The sequence below is a fragment of the Schistocerca piceifrons genome, chromosome 2 (assembly GCF_021461385.2).
Source record: "Schistocerca piceifrons isolate TAMUIC-IGC-003096 chromosome 2, iqSchPice1.1, whole genome shotgun sequence".
Classification (NCBI taxonomy): Eukaryota; Metazoa; Arthropoda; class Insecta; order Orthoptera; family Acrididae; genus Schistocerca; species Schistocerca piceifrons.
In genome coordinates this window covers 914,829,912-914,852,135 of record NC_060139.1, presented here as the reverse complement: position 1 = coordinate 914,852,135, position 22,224 = coordinate 914,829,912, and the positions used below count along the sequence as shown (strand labels likewise).

General features: G+C 46.6%; 1 protein-coding gene and 1 pseudogene across 2 annotated transcripts in view; both read right to left on the bottom strand.

Moving 5' to 3' along the window:
* LOC124776478 (neither inactivation nor afterpotential protein C) overlaps positions 1–22,224 on the bottom strand; it is a 372,945-nt gene that overhangs the window by 233,146 nt on the left and 117,575 nt on the right. For both annotated transcript variants that reach the window (XM_047251492.1, XM_047251493.1), the window contains exons 8-9: positions 13,631–13,721; positions 5,197–5,490 (exon numbers count right to left, since the gene is read on the bottom strand). In XM_047251492.1, coding sequence (XP_047107448.1) covers positions 5,197–5,490; positions 13,631–13,721 — 385 coding nt within the window. The remainder of the gene's footprint in view (positions 1–5,196; positions 5,491–13,630; positions 13,722–22,224) is intronic.
* On the bottom strand, positions 2,708–2,825 carry LOC124778476 (annotated as a pseudogene).

Below are 22,224 nucleotides of genomic sequence, written 5' to 3'. Positions count from 1 at the left end.
TTTAAGGTTTTCATTTGACTCACCCTCGTATTACCGGAAGATCGTCGACATGCATGAGAAACAATAGAGGACCTAATATTGAACATTGAGAATTCCATTAATGATATTTCTCTCCCCTTTCTAGAGTTCACGAATTACAGTGAGGTGGAAACAGTCCTGAGATACCTGGTAATATCGTGTCGGTCCGCCTTTCCCCCGGCGTATGAAGCCCGGTGCAGAAATATTGAGCCATGCTGTCTCTATAGCCGTCCATTGTGGAAGTATTGCCGCTGAAGGATTCTGTACACGAAGTGACCTCTCTATTATGTTCCATAAATGTTCGATGGGATTAATTTCGGGGGATTTGGGTGGCCAAACCAGTCGCTCCAATTGATTAGAATATTTTTTAAACATCACGAACAATTGTGGCCCGGTGACATTGCGCCTTGTCATCCATAAAAACTGGGAACATGAAGTCCATGAATGGCTGCATATGGTCTCCAACTAGACCAACATAACCATTTCTAGTCAATGATCATTAGGCCAGAGGACCATGTCCAATCGATGTAAACACAGCCCAAAACATTATGGAGCCAACACCAGCTTGCACAATGTCATGTTGACAACCTGGGTCCATGGCTTCGTGGGATGTGTGCCACACTCGAACCCTACCATCAGCACTTACCAACTGAAATCGGGACTCATCTGACAAGGCCACTGTTTCCCAGTCGTCTAGGTTCCAGCCGATGTGGTCACGAACCCAGACAGACGCTGTATGCGATGTCGTGCTGTTACCAAAGGCACTTGCGTCGGTCGTCTGCTGCCATATCCCATTAACGCCAAAGTTCGCCCCACTGTCCAAACGGATATGTTCGTCGTGCATCTGCGGTTATTTCACGCACTGACAACTAAGTAAATGCCGCTGCTCTCGGTCGTTAAGTGAAGGCCATCGGCTACTACGTTGTCCAGGGTGAGAGGAAGTGCCTCAAATGAGGTATTCATGGTACACTCTTGACATTGTGGTTCTCGGAATACTGAATCCCCTAACGATTTCCGAAATGGAATGTCCCATGCATCTAGCTCCAACTACCATTCTGCGTTGAGTTTGTTAATTGCCATCGTGCGGCCATAATCACGTCGGAAACCTATTCACATGAATCATTTATGTACAAATGGAAGTTCCGCGAATGCACTACCCTTTTATACCTTGTGTACGCGATACTACCGCTATATGTGTGGGTGGATAACGCAATACCATGACTTTTGTGATGTGAGTGTATGAATTGGATTGCAGATTTGACTTGATGAAGGATAGGAAAGGAAGTTGGCCTTGTGCCACAAAAAAAAGGCACTTGTCTTAAACCAACTTAGGGAAACATAAGTCTAGATGGCTGGACATGGATTTGAACAGCTGTCCCCCTGAAAGCGAATCCAGTGTCTTACATCTGCGCCACATTGTTCGATAACGGGATTGAAATGACGGTCAGTACGCGTCTCCTCCTAACAAAGCAAGGACGCGTGCAAATGAAGCATATTGGCATATGCACATTGAGCATAATATCTTTCCCTGATTGTAAAAATTTATTTCTAAGGAATTATAGTAGATACAGCTATGCGACTTGGTGCAAATACTAGCTTAATTCATAAAGTTTTCTACGGATACACTTCCACATGTACGGCTGCATGTCATATTTTTATGGATACACTTCCTCATGCTCTCTGACACCACCTTATTTCTATTCTTTTTAGGAGTGCTAGTATCACAGTGACGTCTGTTCAGACGAAAGCGCATTGTGTTATTGTGGTTTCATGACAGATGATTGCCTTTTACATTTCTGCGACCGTTACAAAATGCCTACGGCCGAGATCTGCCAGATGTGAAGAGCATCAAAGTATGGTACGAACAGTTTAAAGAGACTGGCAACGATGATTGATAACATCCGCGACAGTTGTAACAGAATTTTATTTTGCAAAACGGGGAAGAACAACCAGGTTTCAGGACGACAGTCCCATCTTTAGGTCCATGAGCACAAATGTCCGCAAATTTGCGACGTAAACTGAATATGTCCTAAGGTCCTTGCAAGGCTTACAGAAAGATATAACTGACATTTGACTGTATGATTTGCCTTGTTACACGATCTAGGTTTCAGTCTTAGGCCATTTTCAAGTGTTACAGTTGGAATAAAGAAATGCTCTTTTTTCCCTTATTGTCCTCTTGATTGCTCGGTCTCTTACAAGAATCTTTAAAGCTTTTGTGTTAAGAGGGTTTGTAACTCTTAACGATGGTTATATCCATTTATTTTATATTATGGACCATGTATCAAACATGCCCTTATGTAAGATAATTGTAATCCTTAACGATGTTTTTAACTACTTATCCTCATAGGACCATGTAGCAAATATTTAACGATCTCATAAGGCTAAACTTCTATGTCTCTTAAATTACAATGATGCGTGTCGCGATCTTTACATGTACACTGTGAAGCTGCTTCTAAAGAAAAGAAAAAAAAGAAAAAAAAACTCCTCCCGAACAGGCCATGAAGGTGCAACGGTACTGACAGGCCGCCGTGTCATCCTCAGCTCATAGGCGTCACTGGCTGCGGATATGGAGGGGCACGTGGTCAGAACACCGCTCTCCCGGCCGTATGTCAGTTTCCGAGAGCGGAGCAGCTACTTCTCAATCAAGTAGCTCCTCAGTTTTCCTCACAAGAGCGGAGTGCACCCTGCTTGCCAACAGCGCTCGGCAGACCAGTTGGTCACCCATCCAAGTGCTAGCCCAGCCCGACAGCGCTTAACTTCGGTGATCTGAAGGGAACCGGTGTTACCACTGCGGCAAGGCCGTTGGCGAAGCTGCTTCTCCGTGTCATAAAATATGAACACAGACATCCTGTACCTGTTCCAAAGATAATGTAACCAACTTGTTAAACAAACAGTTCCACTACTTGGGTCCCTGACGTACCACAGATTGCGTGGTGCACACTGTGACGTCTGTGACGATCGTTTTACTTATGTTTATGTTGGTTGTTGCTTGGACAAAATGAAACAAAGTGTAGACTCGTGATCTGATCCTCTGTTTTATTTCACAGTCTTATCCTGTTAATAAGTGATTTTACGAAACATCAGGTTTGTGTAACCGGAGTTGTATATTTTAGATGATTTTTGACACAGAAGACAGAAAACAAATCATGCAATTATACATTAATTATATTTTTGCACTACTTTTTCTACTGCTGCTCTGCTGTTTGTACTTTTGTAGTGTATTCATTCAGTTGTAAAACGTGAAAATGGACTAAGGCTGAAATCTAGATTGTGTAATAAAGCGTATTATACAGTCAAAAGGCGGTATGTCTTTTCGTAAGGTTTATAAAGCTAAAAAGCGATAGACTTGGAGTGAGTAAGGGCACAACTGATGCCGTGCGTACAGCATTTTAGCGCAGTTCCCGGAAACTGACGCGTCGTGTTTCCAGAGAAACAGGCACATTTCGAAGCAATGCCGTGAAGATTTTACAAAAACGGCTGCATGTCCATGCAATCAGCGTGCACTTCATGTAAATTTTGCAACCAGGCGTAGGCCCAGACGCGCCGATTTTTTAGGAAAATGCTGGAACGAACAGATGCATGCACCTTAAAACTGTTTTTTTTTTTAGTTCTTTTCTGTAATGAAGCGACTTTTCACATACCTGGGAAAGGAAACATGCATAAAATGCGGATCTGGAGGGCGGAGAACCTACATGTCGTGGTAGAGCAGCCAAGGGACAGGCTGGAAGTCAATGTTTGATGTGGCTTAATGCACAACACGACTATTAGACCATTCTTTCTCTTACATTACTGTAACAGTTTACTTGAAAGTGTTAGAACTTGTGCGTTGGACCTCAGTTACAGGAATTTCTACATTGGTAATGTGTCAACAAGATGATGCACCGGCTCCCTATGGGTCTGTTGTTCGCTGGTTCTCGGATGCAAGCTTTCCGGACAGTTGGACTGGTAGAGACGGTCCAAAATCATTGCCACCATGTTCGCCAGACATAACCCTTCCTGACCTTTTGTGTGGTTTACGTTAAGAATTTTAGTGTTCAGTTCACCCATTACAGATGTGCAAACTCTTAAGGCACGAGTACGAATGGAGCAGATGCTGCGTTGAAAGAGATGTTGGTGAAGACAAGGAGATAAATTGAGTATCGTCTAGACGTTCTGCGGGCTGCTGATAGTGCACATGTGGAAACTTCATGAATTAAGCTACCATTATAACTAACAGCATAGTTATATATAGCATTGCACCTTGGAAATAAATTTTTATCATCAGGGAAAAATTCTACGCGTACACAGCAATATTTTGAAATAAACAAACACCAGAATGAGAATTTCACTCTGCAGTGGAGTGTGCGCTGATATGAAATTTCCTGACAGATTAAAAATGTGTGCTGGACCGAGACTCGAACTCGGGAACTTTGCCTTTCGCGGGAAAGTGCTCCACCAACTGAGCTATCCAAGCGCGACTCACGCCCGGTACTCATAGCTTTACTTCTGCCAGTACCACGTCTCCTACCTTCCAAACTCTACAGAAGCTCCCCTGCGAACCTTGCAGAACTAGCACTCCTGAAAGAAAGGATATTACGGAGACATGGCTTAGCCACAGCCTGGGGAATGTTTCCAGAATGAGAATTTCACTCTGCAGCGGAGTGTGCGCTGATATGAAACTTCCTGGCAGATTAAAACTGTGTGCCAGACCGAGACTCGAACTCGGGATCTTTGCCTTTCGCGGGCAAGTGCTCTACCAACTGAGCTACCCAAGCACGACTCAGGCCCCGTCCTCACAGCTTCACTTCTGCCAGTACCTCGTCTCCTACCTTCCAAACTATGCAGAATCTCCCCTGCGAACCTTGCAAACTAGCACTCCTGAAAGAAAGGATATTGCGGAGACATGGCTTAGCCACAGCCTGGGGAATGTTTCCAGAATGATAATTTCACTCTGCATCGGAGTGTGCGCTGATATGAAACTTTCTGCCAGATTAAAACTGTGTGCCAGACCGAGACTCAAACTCGGGACCTTTGCCTTTCGCGGGCAAGTGCTTGGGTAGCTCAGTTGGTGGAGCACTTGCTCGCGAAAGGCAAAGGTCCCGAGTTCGAGTCTCGGTCCGGCACACAGTTTTAATCTGCCAGGAAGTTTCATAAACAAATACAGTTGAGGGAGCAGTGCAGAGGGGCGGCGTACAGTACCTCCGGGCCGTAGATGTTCTGCTGCTCGTTGGGGTTGAGGAGCAGCAGCACGTCGCCCACGAAGGTGTAGCAGTGGCCCCTGCGCATGCGCTCGTGCAGCTCGGCCAGCACGGCGTCCTCGTGCACGGGCTCGAGCGCCGCCAGGTCCTCGACGCGCATCGGCTCCGGGTCGGTAGCACCCTCCGCCACGAGAGCGCCGCCGCGCACCGCCACCTCGCGCCGGCGCTCGGGTTCCCCGCGGCGGCCCTCCGTCAGGTGCAGCTCCGACAGCATCTTCTTCAGCTCCTGCGACAGCTGCCGGCAGACACCCCTTGTCATCACGTGTGAGTGCAGGCAGCAAGGGGCGGATAAGGAATTTTGATTAGCCGAAAGGCGAAGGCTAATCTACCGTATCTACAATACTGGCCATTAAAATTGCTACACCGAGAAGAAATGCAGATGATAAACGGGTATTCATTGGACAAATATATTATACTATAACTGACATGTGATTACATTTACACACAGTTTGGGTGCATAGATCCTGGGAAATCAGTACCCAGAACAACCACCTCTGGCCGTAATAACGGCTTTGATACGCCTGGGCATTGAGTCAAACACAGCTTGGATGGCGTGTACAGGTACAGCTGCCCATGCAGCTTCAACACGATACCACAGTTCATCAAGAGTAGTGACTGGCGTATTGTGACGAGCCAGTCGCTCGGCCACCATTGACCAGACGTTTTCAATTGCTGAGAGATCTACAGAATGTGCTGGCCAGACCAGCAGTCGAACATTTTCTGTATCCAGAAAGGCCCGTACAGGACCTGCAGCACGCGCTCGTGCATTATCCTGCTGAAATGTAGGGATTCGCAGGGATCGAATGAAGGGTAGAGCCACGGGTCCTAACACATCTGAAATGTAACGTCCACTGTTCAATGTGCCGTCAATGCGAACAAGAGGTGACCGAGACGTGTAATCAATGGCACCCCACACTGTCACGCCGGGTGATACGCCAGTATGGCGATGACGAATACACGCTTCCAATGTGCGTTCACCGCGATGTCGCCAAACGCGGATGCGACCATGATGATGCTGTAAACAGAACCTGGATTCATCCGAAAAAAAGACGTCTTCCATTCGAGCACCCAGATTCGTCGTTGAGTACACCATCGCAGGCGCTCCTGTCTGTGATGCAGCGTCAAGGGTAGCCGCAGCCGTGGTCTCCGAGCTGATAGTCCAATCTCCTGCAAACATCGTCGAACTGTTCGTGCAGATGGTTATTATCTTGCGAACGTCCCCATCTGTTGACTCAGGGATCGAGACGTGGCTGCACGATCCGTTACAGCCATGCGGATAAGATGCCTGTCATCTCGACTGCTAGTGATACGAGGCCGTTGGGATCCAGCACGGAGTTGCTTATTACCTTCCTGAACCCACCGATTCCGTATTCTGCTAACAGTCATTGGATCTCGACCAACTCAAGCTGCAATGTCACGATACGATAAACCGCAATCGCGATAGGCTACAATCCGACCTTTATCAAAGTCGGAAACGTGACGGTACGCATTTCTCCTCCTTACACGAGGCATCACAACAACGTTTCAACAGGCAACGCCGGTCAACTGCTGTTTGTGTATGAGAAATTGGTTTTAAACTTTCCTCATGTCAGCACATTGTAGGTGTCGCCACCGGCGCCAACCTTGTGTGAATGCTCTGAAAAGTTAATCATTTGCATATCACAGCATCTTCCTCCTGTCGGTTAAATTTCGTGTCTGTAGCACGTCATCTTCGTGGTGTAGCAATTTTAGTGGCCAATAGTGTATTTCATGTTCGAGGTGCGAATTGAAGTATATCGCTCCTAGCCACGCCCACAGCTCGTGGTCTAGTTAGTGCGGCTCTCGCAGCCGACCGAAGCTGACGTGCGGTGTGTGCTCTCCGCTGTCAGAGAGGGCCCGGGCGCCTTGTTTACTTTCTTCGGCCGACACTAACGTGACGCCGTAGCGCTACAAGACCATGGCAAACCAATACAGAAGATCAACCTTAAAATTCACATTTTGGAACGACTTTACCCGACCAAAGGCGCTCGAAGTCGAACGCTTTTTGAAAGATGAAGCCAAGATTCCGGCTGCCGGCATTGTCGGCATTCACTTTTCGATCGTCAGTAACACGGTCTATGGAAAGCTCATAAACGAAACTACATGCGACAAGGTACTTCGTGAGATGAAACAAGAACTCCGCTTCTGCCACGCAGATGGCAGTGTTGGCAACGTCGAAGTCGGCCATGCCGCAATGGGACTGAGGACTATACGCATATTCGAACTTCCATTTGAACTCCCGGCGGCAGAAGTTGTAGCGGCGCTCCGTCCCTACGGCACGGTACACGAACACGTGGCTGAAAAATGGACCCAGTTTAAGACGTATCCAGTACTCAATGGAGTACGCCAAGTGCGCATAGATCTCCAACGACACGTGCCATCCTATCTGCAGATAGGAGGATGCCGGGCCATGGTTATTTATGACGGCCAGCCGAAGACGTGTTCCGGACGCGGCAAGGAAGGTCACCTTCGTTCCGAGTGCCTCCAGCGTCGGATCACACAACTCCCACCGAAGGGCGTTGCACCACCAGCGGCGAAGACTATTCTACCCGTGACTTACGCGGCGGCGCTCACGACGTTCTCCACACAACAGACACGGCCGACCGCTTCAGCGGTACAAGAATCACTTTCCACGGACAAAAACCTGGATGATCCACCGACCTGGCCAGTGGTGGAAAATAGTACTACTACTCTGAAGCTACCGAACGCGACAGACATTGACGCCAGCAAGATGGCAATTGATTCTCTTATTGTACCGACCGAAGCGTTTGTTCCGGCGGAGCGTGAGTCAGTGCCGTCTTCTGACATTGAAGGCCATGTACGGAAACAGCGATCACCGAAACGCCGAAAGCGCTGTCGTCGGACCGTGTCGGAAAACAGAGGTTCGCATTCGACCGGGGAAGAACAACTGGCCACTCAAGAAGCCAGCCGCGAAGCTGAGGCTGTTTCCACTGACTCCAACCTTGCATAACAGACAGAAAAACATGCAGCTTTCGACCATCAGCCCATTGACAGAAACAGTGAGCAGCGGGAAGGTACCAGTGCAGGCAGCGAAGTCGCCCGGTCCCTTACTATCAAACATTCCGAGGCTATGGAACATGAACAGACATCCGCGCCCGCTTCGTGGGCCGAGGACGTCGAGACACAAGATCCGATCTGCGGCCAGCTGAGGCGCCGCCGGATCATGCAGCATAAGCAGCACATGGAGGACCGCGTTCGGCGGGGGGTGACATCACTTCCGATGTTCGCTTCTCTCCAACTTCAACATGGATAACCTCGCCCAAACAACGCGTTGCCAGGCTTACCGCCTGGCGACAACGAATATCAACATGATCAGTTCTCCTGTCAAGATCCAACTTTTGAAAGAAACCATACGAGCCATGGGAGTTGACGTTGCTTTCCTACAAGAAGTGAAACCGACTGCACTCCCGCACTTTTATGGTTACGCCACACATGTGACGCCCGGTAGCCCTGCAGACACCGGAGTGGCAATATTAGTGCGTGAAGGTATTGAAGTTACCGACGTCACGTTTCTTCCCTCCGCGCGAGGAACAGCATTTACGGCACTCAACACCCGATTCATTAATTTTTACGCGCCGTCGGGTACCACAAGACGTCACGACCGCGCCAGATTCTACTCCACAGATGTCGCTCCCCTTTTCCTTGGACGATACGACCACAGCGTCTTTGCCGGCGATTTTAATTGCATACTTCACCCCAAGGACCAAATCCCACATTACATGCCTTGTCCGGAACTGGGTGCGATGATCCAAGAACTTCACTTGTGCGACACGTGGGAGAAAGTACACGGTAACCGCTCTGGCCACACTCACCTTACCAATCATTCGGCCAGCCGACTTGACCGCATATATGTGTCACACGATCTCACACAAGATGTGGTGGACGCCGAACTATGGCCTCAAGCCTATTCTGATCACAGTGCCTATATCTGCACTATACACCTACGCCCCCAACAAGTCTGGCGCAGCAATGGCTTTTGGAAGCTCAACATAACTCATCTCCAGGACCTGGATTGCCGTCGGCAAGTTGCAGAAACGTGGGCTGACTATGAACGCCGCCACCCACCATACACCTCGACCCTGGAGTGGTGGCTCCTCTGTGCCAAACCAGCAATCCGTAGGACACTTATGCAATATGGCAAGGACGTGACTGCGTGGCATCGACAGACCCTCGATTTTTACTACGCGGCACTTAGGGACCTCGACGCCTTACCCCCTTCCCCGGAGAGACAACATGACCAAAGCCGAATCAAGGCTCACATACTATCATTGACGAAGCGCCGACTAGAAGGTGCAGTAGTCCGCTCGCGACGGCACGACCGAACGGTTGCAGAGGAACCCACTATGCACCACGTTGTGGCGGATAAGCGCCGACAACGCCAACATTTAATCACACAACTCAGGACTCACGACGGTCGCTTATGTACGACCCAAGCAACCATAGTAAAGGCGGTGGAGGATCATTTTCGTCATCTTTACAAGGAAAGAACCGTCGATGACGAGGCCACTACTGAAGTGTTACAGCGGGTAACACGTACTATCGACATGGCTACCGTGAATGCACTAACAGAGGAAATCTCACTCGAAGAAGTCGAAGACGCCGTGGACAAAGGTGCGGCCAATAAGTCTCCTGGACCTGATGGATTGCCCATCGAATTCTACCGGACTTTCCGTCACATCATGATGCCTCGCTGGGTTATAATGTTCCGCGAACTTATGTCTCCAGACTGTGTTGTGCCGCCAGCGTTTGTAGAAGGTCTTCTCATACCGGTACACAAGCCAGGTGGAGGGCTATCGATTACCGACTATCGGCCGCTTACAGTGCTGAACGCCGATTCCAAGATTTTCACCAGGATTATGGCGAGCCGTATTAAAACGACTTTGCCTATGATCCTCGCTCCAGAACAGACGTCGCAGGGGGGAGAAGCCAACATACACATGGCCAACGTTGACTGCAGGGACTTAATAGCGATCGCTTCTGCGTGCCGTCTGAGAGCGGCGATCGTCTCCGTCGATTTCAACCGCGCCTTTGATAGAGTGCACCACAACTTCCTCCTACGAGTGATGGACTGTATGGGATTCCCCCCCGGGCCTCATCGACACCCTACGGCGTCTTTGGACCGCAGCCAACTCACACGTCCAGGTCAATGGGAGGACGGTAGGACCAGTACCCATTAAGAGGTCTCTACGACAGGGTTGTCCCCTTTCTACCTACCTTCATGCAATCGCACTCGAACCACTCCCAGGGGCCTTAACCACCGCGTATCTGGCATCACGCTGCGGGACGTCACCTTTCGCTATAGGACATACGCTGACGACCTGCTGCTGTTGGTTCGTTCCAATGACGAAGTTCAAAGCGTACTAACCTGAATTGAGCGATACGGACAGGCCGCAGGCAGTCTTCTGAACATCAACAAGTCGGCGGCGTTGGATATTGGGCGGGGTCTCGGATCGAAAGCCCTCGCTCCCCTCCCACCAGTTTCTGATCTGCGATATTTGGGAATCACGTTCAAGAAAGATGTACGTAAAACAGCTGCAGCAAACTACCGACGGTTATTACAGATCATAAGCGCAATGGCGCGACAGAACCAGCTCCGGGACTTGAATCAGCTACAACGTGTTGAATACCTGAACCTCTACGTAGCATCAAAACTCAACCATATGGCACAGGTCCACCCACTACCGCTGCAGATAGGTCGCCGGCTTCAGGCGGCCTTCAGTTACTACGTTTCCGCAGGTCATATCTTTAAAGTACGATACGACACTCTTACCCTCCCAGTGCCCAAAGGTGGGCTGGGATTGGTCAACGTCAGGGCGAGAGCAGCTGCCCTTTACATGAGCAACATGAGGAAACGATGGAAAAGTCAGTATACCTCTCTCACGGGTCGTTTACTACAGGTTCTGATGCCAGTCTCTAACGTCCCGCCTGTGTCGGTTGCGCACGTCGCTCCACAGCTCTCCCATGTGTCGACCGTCATTCTTGATTACAGCTATGTCAGCTCGAACCTCTCCGCCACACGTCCGCCAAAGGCGAAAGATTTTTATACCAACCTTCTGCGGGCTGCTCCTCATAACGTGGTGGAAAACAAGTACCCTACGGTTCACTGGCCAAGAGTGTGGAAAACGATACACCATAACTTTCTGTCATCCACGATGCGTTCGAAGTGGTATCAGATCGCCAACAAAAAATATGCCACACGACAGCGACTTCACACGACTGGCAGACTCCCCTTATTGCCCAGATTGTCACCTTTTGGATACCGATGAACATCGTTTTACTTGGGCATCAGCGTCCAGAGTTTGGCAACTAACACAGATGATATTGGCTTGTTACCTCCGGGTCACACCTGATATGATTGACCCACCCTCAGACCCTACTCTGTCCCGATGAAACTTACTTTCCGGCTGCAAAATATCATGCGCTTACATGGTTCAAAGGACTTACCGTCGCCTACATCTTTAGCGACGGAGAGAAAGAGCAACTTGATTACTGGTGGTTCCTACAAAATGCTCACAATGCCCTCGAACGCACACCGAAATACCGTACGCTCTTCGCAAATTATTTACGCAGCGTTTTCGTTAACCCTCCACTCAGCTGGTGAGTGCCAAGCTGCGGTTAATGTTCTGCACCGCATCACACTAACGGCTGAACGTTCTGCCTTGTCAGCCATGAGCGAAGGAAGAGACAAGCTGCTGCAAGGATGCTCTTTTCCTTGAGGCACTAGCGAAGCAGAATGCCTCCGTTGCAGATGCCCTTCAAAGGCGCAATTGGAGATATCAGATATCGATGCCGAGGCTCCAAGTGGAGCCAGTTACATTATTGAGGAACCTTTTAGTTGGAATTACATCAGTGATTTATATTTTTATTTTTTAATTACTCTTTTATGCCACCTTTGTTGTTGTAACACGTACTTGTAACACTTAGTTACTAGAATTCTCATTTGTACACGTTCCCTAAATGTAATCATGTAAAAAAAAAGTGGTAAAGGATAGCCCTAACCTTGATTTCCCATATTTCCCCTGGCATATAGGCAGCTCTCTGGAGTGTGTTTACTCAGGAGCCAACGCCTGAAGTGGATCAGATTTGTTGTTATAGGATGAAAAGTGGCGGTGGCACAGGTTTTTTTTAGTTCCATTTTCCTAAGGGGCTTTTTAAGTACTAAAAAGGAAAAAAAAAACAGGCAAATGCCAAAAAAAAGAGAAAAAAAGTGGTTAGCGTAGGTGCCTCTGGATCACGGGGTCCCAGGTTCGATTCCCGACCGGGTTGGGGATTTTCTCCACTCGGGGACTGGGTGTTTGTTTTGTCCTCATCATTTCATCCTCATCATCATCATTCGTGACAGTGGCTCGATTGGACTATGTAAAAAAATTGGACTGTGTAAAACTTGGGACTATGTACGGGCACTGATGACCTCACAGTTAAGCGCTCCACAAACTAAACATCATCATCATCAGTTCCTAGGCAAGCCCATGGGGTCGTCTTCTTAGATGTTGTGGGCAACAGAGCCGGTTTCCGGTAAGTGTAGGAATGTGGACTTTGTACAGCCTTGAGATGATGTGTCAGACATCCTTATTTACTCTAACTAATTTTCGTTGAGCCCTATTAAACTTGCTTAACTAGAGTGACATTCACATTGATAGTAGTTCATTATAATGTTAACTCACACTTTCTTTTAGGACTCTTGATGATAATGCCACATTATTTCCTCAATTAATATTTTTGATATTTTACTTTCGTTGGTGTTACTGACATTAAAACGCATATAATATCTCTCAGAAGAATTACTGACATTAAAACGCATATAATATCTCTCAGAAGAATTCCAATTTATATGTTTCCTATGGTAAGGTTTCCCGCTCACATTACTGTGATTCTTTTCCAACGTATTTCACTATGTGGTTTCCGTTTGGCATGCGTGTCCCAACAATATTCTTTAGAACGAGATGTGGTACATAAATATCGTTATTCGTCGTAACGGAGAGGCTCGATATTAGATTTATAGGAAACAAGATACAACAAAGAGGAACTGTAAACGGAAGACAGCGTTATGGCTGTCATAAATGGACAGCGAACTGACTTCACAACATGTATTATTCGTAGCACTACGTGCACACTGTTACCCGCTGTCGGAGGATTGATGAAAACAACCGAGTAGCACTTGCTATGCGAGCATTCATAATATGCTAAAAGGTAAATACAGTTGTAAACAATTTCTTAATACCTTTTCTCAAATGTAAGATTCAAAGTAAGGACATTTTGAAAGTGTGAAGAAATTCAATTAAGTTCCATTGAAAGTTATTTTAGTAGTGATATGAACAGAGCCTAAAGGTACTTACATGGAAATCATTTTCCGGGAGCGCCGTCAGAAAAGGGTGCTCCAGAATCTCCGCCATGTACGGACGATTTTCAGGATTCTTCTCCAAGCACCTGCAACAGGGGTTTGCACATTTGTACTCAGATCACGCAGTCTGTACTTATTGACGTTGTCGAGAACTTGAGAAATGATTTTTTTTAACAAAGAAGAAGAAGAAGAAAAGGAATGAATTTGCATTAAGCCCGCCAAGTCAAATGAGAGCGCTAATGCGCTGCTTCCTGGACTTGGGTAGGCGCGCCGGCCCTGGATCGAATCCTCTCAGCGGATTAACGACGAAGGACGGGTGTGCTGGCCAGCCTGGGTGTGGTTTTTAGGGGTTTTTCCGCATCCTACTTGGTAAATACCGGGCTGGTCCCCACGTCCCGCCTCAGTTAAACGACTCTCAGGCATTTGAACAATGTTCGCACTGTCTCACGGTTTATACTGGGTGCAGACAGCTGGGGTACACTACTTCTGTCCCAGGGGGTATGGGGTGGCGTCAGGAAGGGCATGTGGCCACCCTCTGCAACTCATATTGCCACATGTCCATAGTAACAACCCAGACCCGTCATTAGCTGGAGCGGGATCTGGATGTAGATACATGTCGCATTAAACACACTGAACAAACTAAACAATACCAATAGTGGTATAAGTTCTCGTTATAGTGTGAATGTCTAGAACAGATAATAACGGAACATAAGACTCCATATGGTGTATATGAGGTATGGCTGTACTATTACACAGTCCTAATTTCTTTATATCTCTGAGCGAGGTGGCGCAGTGGTAACATGCTGGACTCGTATTCGGCTGGACACAGTTTCTGAATCGTTTAAGGCGAATGCCTGGATGGTATCTCTGAAATGGATGTCAGTCTCCAACGTGCCCTAGCCCAAGCCTCTGTTTCACCTTTAGTGACTTCACAATAGACAGGATATTAGTCCCTTATCTTCCTCCCTTCCTTTTACGGGATGTTAAACTCTTAAAATTTCTTCGCACCTTACTTTATTCCTGGGGAGAATTAGTGCCCACAAACATATGTAATGCTCTACAACTGTCTCGTGTTGCTGCGTGTTGTGTACGTTAAAGAAATTCCGCCATTACGTCCAGAGGACCAAGTGATGCGGACTGGGAAGCACTTGGAATAGAACTTAGGTCCTCCACATGGCAGCTCAGTGCCCAGCTATGCAGGCGGATGTTTTGTATACGTAGAACACACAATATTTGTCTGTTTGAGAAGAATATTACCTGAATTTTAAAAATCCTCTTAATAATGAACTACAGCTTTTTTGTAGCGTGCCCCATTAGAATTTTGTTGTGAGTCTTTGTAACGCACTCTTCTAGACAAAATAAGCAAACAAATCTCTTAGCTGCGCAGGATTAGCCATGCGGTCTAAGGCGCTGCAGTCATGGATTGTGCGGCTGGTCCTGGCGGAGGTTCCCTCAGGCATGGGTGTGTGTGTTTGTCCTTGGGATAATTTAGGTTAAGTAGTAGCTTCGGGACTGATGACTTTAGCAGTTAAATCCCATAAGATTTCACACAAATTTGGACATTTGATTTTTTTTTAACAAATCTCCCCCTTGAAGCTTCCAAATTCCTTCACGCCATCAAACATCTTTAGAACTGTCATCTGATTTATTTCTGCAGATAAATTATTTAAAGCGGCTGACTTTGTAATAGGTAAGTGAAATGTTACGCCACAGAATGGAATTTTGGATAAACGTAATTTTTTAAAAGTCTTTCTCTGGCAAGCACAGAGGTGAACTAAGACAGACTCGAGTGCATATTTTAATAGGAATGTAATTCAGGAAGGAAAGCTAATGCTGCAGATAGCGAGGCACATCACGAGGCATTGTCACACAACACTCGAGCAGAGAGCGCAAAATGCGACGCAGCAGAATCATCACTAATGTCAGCCTTTAATCTGAACTTCTCAGGCAGAAAGAGACTCAGATCTTCACGTTACATATTATATGCGATAGATGACAATGATGTAAATTCATTAGGGTTAACACTGCTTAACTTTGCCCTTATAAGGAAGAGTTTTTGTGAGCGCTTGGAAGGGTTACCACACTTTAGTGAAGGGTGTTCTGCAATTCTCGGACTTGACTTCCTTGCCAAACATCACAATAAAGTCAGTCTTTTGCGATATACAACTGAAATCAGTGGAACTTTTTTGCTGTAGGGAGCAACAACTGCAAGTGAGGCAATGTCACAAGGTGCACCGATCGTCAATGGATTCCCAAATAAACTACGAACACGTATGCTTAAGATTGGTTTCATAATAACATACCGTTAGATCTGCCAGATTATTATGGGTTACTGCAGGTACTGCAGTACCACAATAAGTATGATGTGTTCTAGAACCACTAGAGAATACTGAGGATTTGGATAAAATACTTCGGTTTGTGCACAGAAATGTAGCATGCATGAGTAATATAGATGGTTCCTGCTAGCCTAGATAATTCTGGTATGGATCAGATTAGTCTGCTAAAGGACTCGATGACTACAACTTTATTTGTTTCGATGAATAAAATATTGATAGGTTATGTGATGACCAAAGCCACAAGCAAAGCATTAGTGTATGTGCATTTCATAAAAAGGTGGCTCACTTACAAAGTAGTGGCTGACAAGTTATGGAACCTATACTGCTACGATTCATGTATTTGCTTAATACAAATGACCCATTACCAGCAATGCTTGTTAGACAACATTGATACCCACGTGCAATAATACTCCAGTGTACAGGAAGCCATACTGGGCACCGAGGTGTCTGTAGCCATTAACGGGAGAATTCATTTATCAGCAGCTATCAGAGGTGACAATAAAACGTAGTGACGGGACTCAGCAGTAGTTACCGACCCGACAAGAAATCACATAATGGTGGTGATTCTGAACGCGAAAACCGTCACCAGTTACTGGTATGTTGGACAAATTAGGCTATTACAAGTATGTTTACAATGATGGGCCTGAGGAGTAGGTATCGCCAACTGTAAGTGGTCCCAGAAGATGTCTGAAAACTATGCCATTTTAACTTAAGAACGCAGTGGCTACGTCCCAGAGGATGTGTACATCATGGGTTAAACATGAAAAGTGTACAGTATACTTGGATGACATCTTAGCATTGTTGAAAGACATGGAAGAACACGTGAGACCTATAGGAGAGGTATTCAACGGACCATGAGCAGTGTGGCTGACACTCAGCCTGGATGAGATGCCATTTTGCGCTGAGAGAAATGAACTATCTCGGGCATGTAATTAGTGGAAAAGGTGTAAAAACGATTCCTTTTTAGTATCAGCAGCCTGTGACTCCCTGACACGGTGAACGACGAAACAACTGCAATCATTTCTAAGCCTATGTAGGTATCATCTACTAAGGAAAGGGGCAAAATCTGAGTGGTCGAGAGCGTGTTAAACAGCGTTTGAGGCAGTGGAAAAGTGTTGATACCAAATCCTATACTGATGTTGTTGTTGTGGTCTTCAGTCCTGAGACTGATGCAGCTCTCCATGCTACTCTATCCTGTGCAAGCTTCTTCATCTCCCAGTACCTACTGCAACCTACATCCTTCTGAATCTGCTTAGTATATTCATCTCTTGGTCTCCCTCTACGATTTTTACCCTCCACGCTGCCCTCCAATACTAAATTGGTGATCCCTTGATGCCTCAGAACATGTCCTACCAACCGATCCCTTCTTCTGGTCAAGTTGTGCCACAAGCTTCTCTTCTCCCCAATCCTATTCAATACTTCCTCATTAGTTATGTGATCTACCCAACTAATCTTCAGCATTCTTCTGTAGCACCACATTTCGAAAGCTTCTATTCTCTTCTTGTCCAAACTATTTATCGTCCATGTTTCACTTCCATACATGGCTACACTCCATACAAATACTTTCAGAAATGACTTCCTGACATTTAAATCTATACTCGATGTTAACAAATTTCTCTTCTTCAGAAACGCTTTCCTTGCCATTGCCAGTCTACATTTTATATCCTCTCTAGTTCGACCATCATCAGTTATTTTGCTCCCCAAATAGCAAAACTCCTTTACTACTTTAAGTGTGTCATTTCCTAATCTAATTCCCTCAGCATCTCCCGGCTTAATTCGACTAAATTCCATTATCCTCGTTTTGCTTTTGTTGATGTTCATCTTATATCCTCCTTTCAAGACCCTATCCATTCCGTTCAACTGCTCTTCCAAGTCCTTTGCTGTCTCTGACAGAATTACAATGTCATCGGCGAACCTCAAAGTTTTTATTTCTTCCCCATGAATTTTAATACCTACTCCGAATTTTTCTTTTGTTTCCTTCACTGCCTGCTCAATATACAGATTGAATAACATCGGGGAGAGGCTACAACCCTGTCTCACTCCCTTCCCAAGCACTGCTTCCCTTTCATGTCCCTCGACTCTTATAACTGCCATCTGGTTTCTGTACAAATTGTAAATAGCCTTTCGCTCCCTGTATTTTACCCTGCCACCTTCAGAATTTGAAAGAGAGTATTCCAGTCAACATTGTCAAAAGCTTTCTCTAAGTCTACAAATGCTAGAAACGTAGGTTTGCCCTTCCTTAATCTATTTTCTAAGATAAGTCGTAGGGTCAGTATTGCCTCACGTGTTCCAACATTTCTACGGAATCCAAAGTGATCTTCCCCGAGGTCGGCTTCTACTAGTTTTTCCACTCGTCTGTAAAGAATTCGCTTTAGTATTTTGCAGCTGTGACTTATTAATCTTTTTGTTACATCAGGAGCGCAGTTTCACTTTCCAGCTACAGTCACCAGTACGAGTTACAATCAGGTTATCACACCCTGCGATGTATTGACCGGAAAACCTGTTAAAAGTGTTACTAGTGCAGAAAGTGGCTTTCCTAAGCGACACCTCAAGTCCCGACGCATCACGCTCATTCTACGAACTTAGAGCATAGCGTAGAAAATGAATCCCCCAGAAAAAAAATTTCCAGCATATCCAGTGACACACAGTTAAACAACTTAATAGCATCACAACTGTAAGTATTTCAACTACCGGTGTTGCCATGGTTCGAAAAGCAGTTTGTGTATTCTACTTTTATTTTAAACGTAAAACTGTTCATCCCCTTGTATTAGTGGTACATCAGATACCTGTGGAGCGAACGGACTTGCCGCAGTGGTAACACAGGTTCCCGTCAGATCACTGAAGTTAAGCGATGTCGGGCTGGACTAGCACTTGGATGGGTGACCATCCGGTCTGCCGGGCGCTGTTGGCACTCAGCCCTTGTGAGGCAAACTGAGGAGCTACTTGATTGAGAAGTAGCGGCTCCGGTCTCGTAAACTGATACCCGGCCGGGAGAGCGGTGTTCTGACCGCATGCCCCTCCATATCCGCATCCAGTGACTTCTGTAGGCTGAGGATGACACGGTGGCCGGTCGGTACCGTTGGGTTCAAATGGCTCTGAGCACTATGGGACTTAACTTCTGAGGTCATCAGTCCCCTAGAACTTAGAACTACTTAAACCTAACTAACCTAAGGACATCACACACATCCATGCCCGAGGCAGGATTCGAACCCGCGACCGTAGCAGTCGCGCGGTTCCAGACTATAACGCCTAGAGCCGCTCGGCCACCGCGGCCGGCGGTACCGTTGGGCCTTCCAAGGCCTGTTCGGATGGAATTTAGTTTATTTTTAGATACCTGTGGAATATATATATATATATATATATATATATATATATATCGTGCGACGAAGGCCTCCCGTCGGCTAGACCGCTCGCCTGGTGCAAGTCTTTCGATTTGACGCCACTTCGGCGACATGCGCGTCGATGTGGATGAAATGATGATGATTAGGACAACACAACACCCAGTCCCTGAGCGGAGAAAATCTCCGACCCAGCCGGGAATCGAAACCGGGCCCTTAGGATTGACAGTCTGTCCCGCTGACCACTCATCTACCGGGGGCGGACTGGCTTCCTACTATAAGTAAGGATCATAAAGTAAAAAGTAATGAAACTTAGAATCTGTAAGAGAAAGAGTGTCATAGCATTAAGAAGCAAAACAAGAACCTTGTAGTTCAGTTCTCGTGTGCTTCCAAACATAGTTTATATTTGTCAATGTAAAGTACGTGTAATGAGATTGTTTCAGAATCAGAATAAGAAAAATTCGGAGCGAATTTTCTGAAGGAAAGGGGAACGTCGCACAAAAGAAACGAATTCTGGGTGAACGTATTTTTTTTTTTTTAATTTTCCACCGACAAGCACAGGGATGAGCTGTGACATGTTCGAATGCAGTGTCTGAATCGGTGAGTAAACCAGGAAGGAAAGCCAGTGCCGAGAGGTCTAAGGCGCTGCAGTCATGAACTGTGCGGCTGGTCCCGGCGGAGGTTCGAGTCCTCCCTCGGACATGGGTGTGTGTGTTTGTCCTTAGAATAATTTAGGTTAAGTAGTGTGTAAGCTTAGGGACTGATGACCTTAGCAGTTGAGTCCCATAAGATTTCTCTCTCTCTCTCACACACACACAAAGCCAGTGCTGCAAATAGCGAGGGAAACAACTGGAGCATTTTCACATCACACTCGAGCAGAGAGCACAGAATGCGACCGTAGCAGAACGTCATTCTGAGAGCACCCCAAGGTGAAGTAAGGCTGCATAAAACACACACACACACACACACACACACACACACACACACACACACACACACACAAGAACGCCTCTGCAACAATTGGAAGCTGCAGAAAGTGCCAGGCTGAAGACCTGTACGCAGCAGTTGGGACACTGCAGTTCGAAATAGAGGCCTGACAAGCCTAGAAAACGGAAACTAATTCGCTTAGCGCCACATCATAGGCATGAGCTAACCAGAGTTAATACTTCGGATTTTGAAGCGCAGGATCAGAAGGGAAGACTGTCTTGTAAGTTATATTCAATCCATGTCGAAACTGTTCCGTGACGTACCACGTATCGCTTGTTTGATGACTTCACTTACAGGAGACCAGCCACCAGTCCGATGCACTACACTGCTGTGAATTGTCACTGCCACCACTGCTGCTGCCACTGGTGTGAAGACTTGAGTTACTCCTACCGACTACCCACTGAGGATCTGCCTGCTGCCTACTGCTGGTAAAGGCGACGGAGAAGTTATTTTGCACTGTATAAATCCTCAGAGTAAATGTTTTCACAGCTAACGCTGATCTATGGTGAAGTTTACAGGAACACAAGAGTGGGTGAAGTTCAACTACTGCCATTAACAATTTTGTCGTTTTGAGAATATTAAATTTTAAGTGTCAATAATGAAATATGTTATTTCGCCGGATCTCAGTTGTTAATATAGAGAAGCTAAGGGAATGGGTCACATCACTAGTGGGAGTGCATCGGCTTGGAGATTTTTGACTGAATGTGCAGTCGATGTTACCGCCATCCACTGTAAAGGAGAACTTTAAATTTAGTCCTTTTCTTGTGTTCATTATGTAACTTTAATATACACTATGTGATCAAAAGTATCCGAACACCAGGTTGAAAATGGCTTACAAGTTCGTGGCGCCCTCCATCGGTAATGCTAGAACTCAATTTGGTGTTGGTCCACCCATAGCCGTTTTGACAGCTTCCGCTCTCACGGGCATACCTTCAATTAGCTGGTGGAAGATTTCTTGGGGAATGGCAGCCCGTTCTTCACGGATTGCTGCACTGAGGAGAGGTATCGATGTCGGTCAGTGAGCCCTGCCAGGAAATCGGCGTTCCAAACATCCCAAAGGTGTTCTGTAGGATCCAGGTCAGGACTCTGTGCAGGCCAGTCCATTACAGGAATGTTATTGTCGTGTAACTACTCCATTACACGCAGTGCATTATGAACAGGTGATCGATCGTGTAGAAAGATGCAATCGCCATCCCCGAATTTCTGTTCAACAGTGGGAAGCAAGAAGGTGCTTAAAACATCAATGTAGGCCTGTGCTGTGATAGCATCATGCAAAACAACAAGGGGTGCAAGCCCCTCCACGAAAAACACGACCATACCATAACACTACCACCTCCGAATTTTACTGTTGGCACTACACACCCTGGCAGATAACGTTCACCAGGTATTCGCCATACCCACATCCTGCCATCGGATCACCACATTGTGTACCGTGATTCGTCACCCACACAACGTTTTTCCACTGTTCAGTCATCCATTGTTTACGATCCTTCACAAAGCGAGGCGTCGTTTGTCATTTACCGGCGTGACGTGTGGCTTATGTGCAGCCAAGTTTTGTCACCTCCCGCCTAACTGTCATAGTACTTGCAGTGAATCTTGCTGCAGTTTGGAATTCCTGTGTGATAGTCTGGGTAGATTAAACATTACGACCCTTTTCAACTGTCGGCGGTCTCTGTCAGTCAACAGACGAGGTCGGCCTGTTCCGCTTTTGTGCTGTACGTGCCCCTTCACGTTTCCACTTCACTATCACATCCGTATCAGTGGACAGAGGGATGTTTAGGAGTGTGAAAATCTCGCATGCAGACGTATGACACAAGTGACAGCCAATCACTTGACTACTTTCGACGTCCGTGAGTTCCGCAGAGCACCCAATTCTGCTCTCTCACGATGTCTAATGACTACTGAGGTCGCTGATATGGAGTACCTGG